Source organism: Pterocles gutturalis, unplaced genomic scaffold (genome assembly GCF_000699245.1).
Source record: "Pterocles gutturalis isolate BGI_N339 unplaced genomic scaffold, ASM69924v1 scaffold43431, whole genome shotgun sequence".
Lineage (NCBI taxonomy): Eukaryota > Metazoa > Chordata > Aves > Pterocliformes > Pteroclidae > Pterocles > Pterocles gutturalis.
Window position 1 is genome coordinate 4668 of NW_010107001.1, and position 1250 is coordinate 5917.

Genomic DNA, 1250 nt, shown 5'->3' on the forward strand with positions numbered 1-1250 from the left:
TGCTGCAGGATCGGGGGACACGGAGACCCCTGCGAGGGGGCTTTGCAGTGGGGTGCCAGCAGCCCCATCCCCTGTGCCTGGGCTCTGCTGTAATGTGGGATCTGCCCATGAGAGGGCACAAGGCTCTCGCTGCCGCGGTGGGGCTGGCCTCGGCGCAGCGGCCGATGAGGTTTCCTCTCCCCTCACAGCACAGCGGCGCGTTCGTCTATGGCGCCATGAGCTTCACGGACAAGATGGCCAACGGCCTGGCTGTGATGGCGATCCAGAACCTGCACCCATGCCCGTAAGTGTCCCTGCGGGGCGGGAACCCTCCCGGTGGCAGCTCCTGCCACATCGCCTGGGGACCAGGCAGCGAATATTCCTGGTTTGGAGTGAGAGACGTGGGTGGAAACCAGCTCTGATGTGTCTGAAATCCTTCCTCGACTTCTCTTCTGGCCCTAGACAAGGGCTGCATCTCGGGGACACAAGAAGGGGCTGGGCATCTCGATGTCCAGGGTGCTGCACTCTCTCCTTGTCCTAGACCTTTCCCTCACGTCCCAGTGTGGACCAGTCCTGACACCGAGGACGCAGGACTGCTGTCAGCAGCCCCAGGGCGCTTGGGCAGCACTGGACCACTCTGGTCCTGGCCACCAAGCCACATCCCTGCGGTCTCCCTGTCTCCCCGCAGGACTGAGCTCTGCTGCCCTGCCTGCATTAGCTTCTACCACTGGGTGATGGTGTTGGTCACCGGAGGCATTGCTGTCGCCGCCATCGTCTCTCTGTGCTGCATCATGGTCTGGCCCATCCGTGTCCGCTACCGTGAGTGGGGCTGGGGATACCGGGGAGGGGCTGGGCACGTGGCTGGCACCGGGACCCCCGTGTCCTGCGCCAGCCTGGGCTAAAGCAAAAGTGTCTTTCCAGATGGCACCGGCTGTGGGGAGGTGGCGGGAGCCCTGTCCTGCCGGGAGGTGCTGCGGCAGGGCTGGCTGCGGGGACGCTCCTGGCCCTGCCCACAGGGGGACCCTCATGGTAGGACACAGAGCAGGGACACCGTCCTGCTGGTGCCGCTCCTGGCCCCGGAGCCAGAGGCTGTGCCTGCTTGCTGTGTGCTCATGGAGGGCAGGAACCTCCCTGGCCCGGTGATGGCCGTGCTGAACTTGGCAACCCACGGGTCACCGAGGGCTGGCGGGCCGGTGCCCTTTGCCAGGCTGGGGGCCCAGGCGCCAGTGCTCAGCACCAGCTTAGCAGCTGTCTCTCCGTCCTGCCAGGTG

At 65.7% G+C, this 1250-nt stretch overlaps 1 protein-coding gene across 1 annotated transcript in view; it reads left to right on the forward strand.

The window, feature by feature from the left end:
- Window positions 1–1008, forward strand: part of MFSD12 (major facilitator superfamily domain containing 12) — a gene marked incomplete at both ends in the record, with an annotated part of 4288 nt that extends 3280 nt beyond the window's left edge. The window contains 3 exons of the mRNA XM_010087953.1: window positions 189–283; window positions 668–798; window positions 901–1008. Of these exons, the coding sequence (XP_010086255.1) occupies window positions 189–283; window positions 668–798; window positions 901–1008 (334 nt within the window). The remainder of the gene's footprint in view (window positions 1–188; window positions 284–667; window positions 799–900) is intronic.
- Between the last annotated feature and the right edge of the window lie 242 nt (window positions 1009–1250).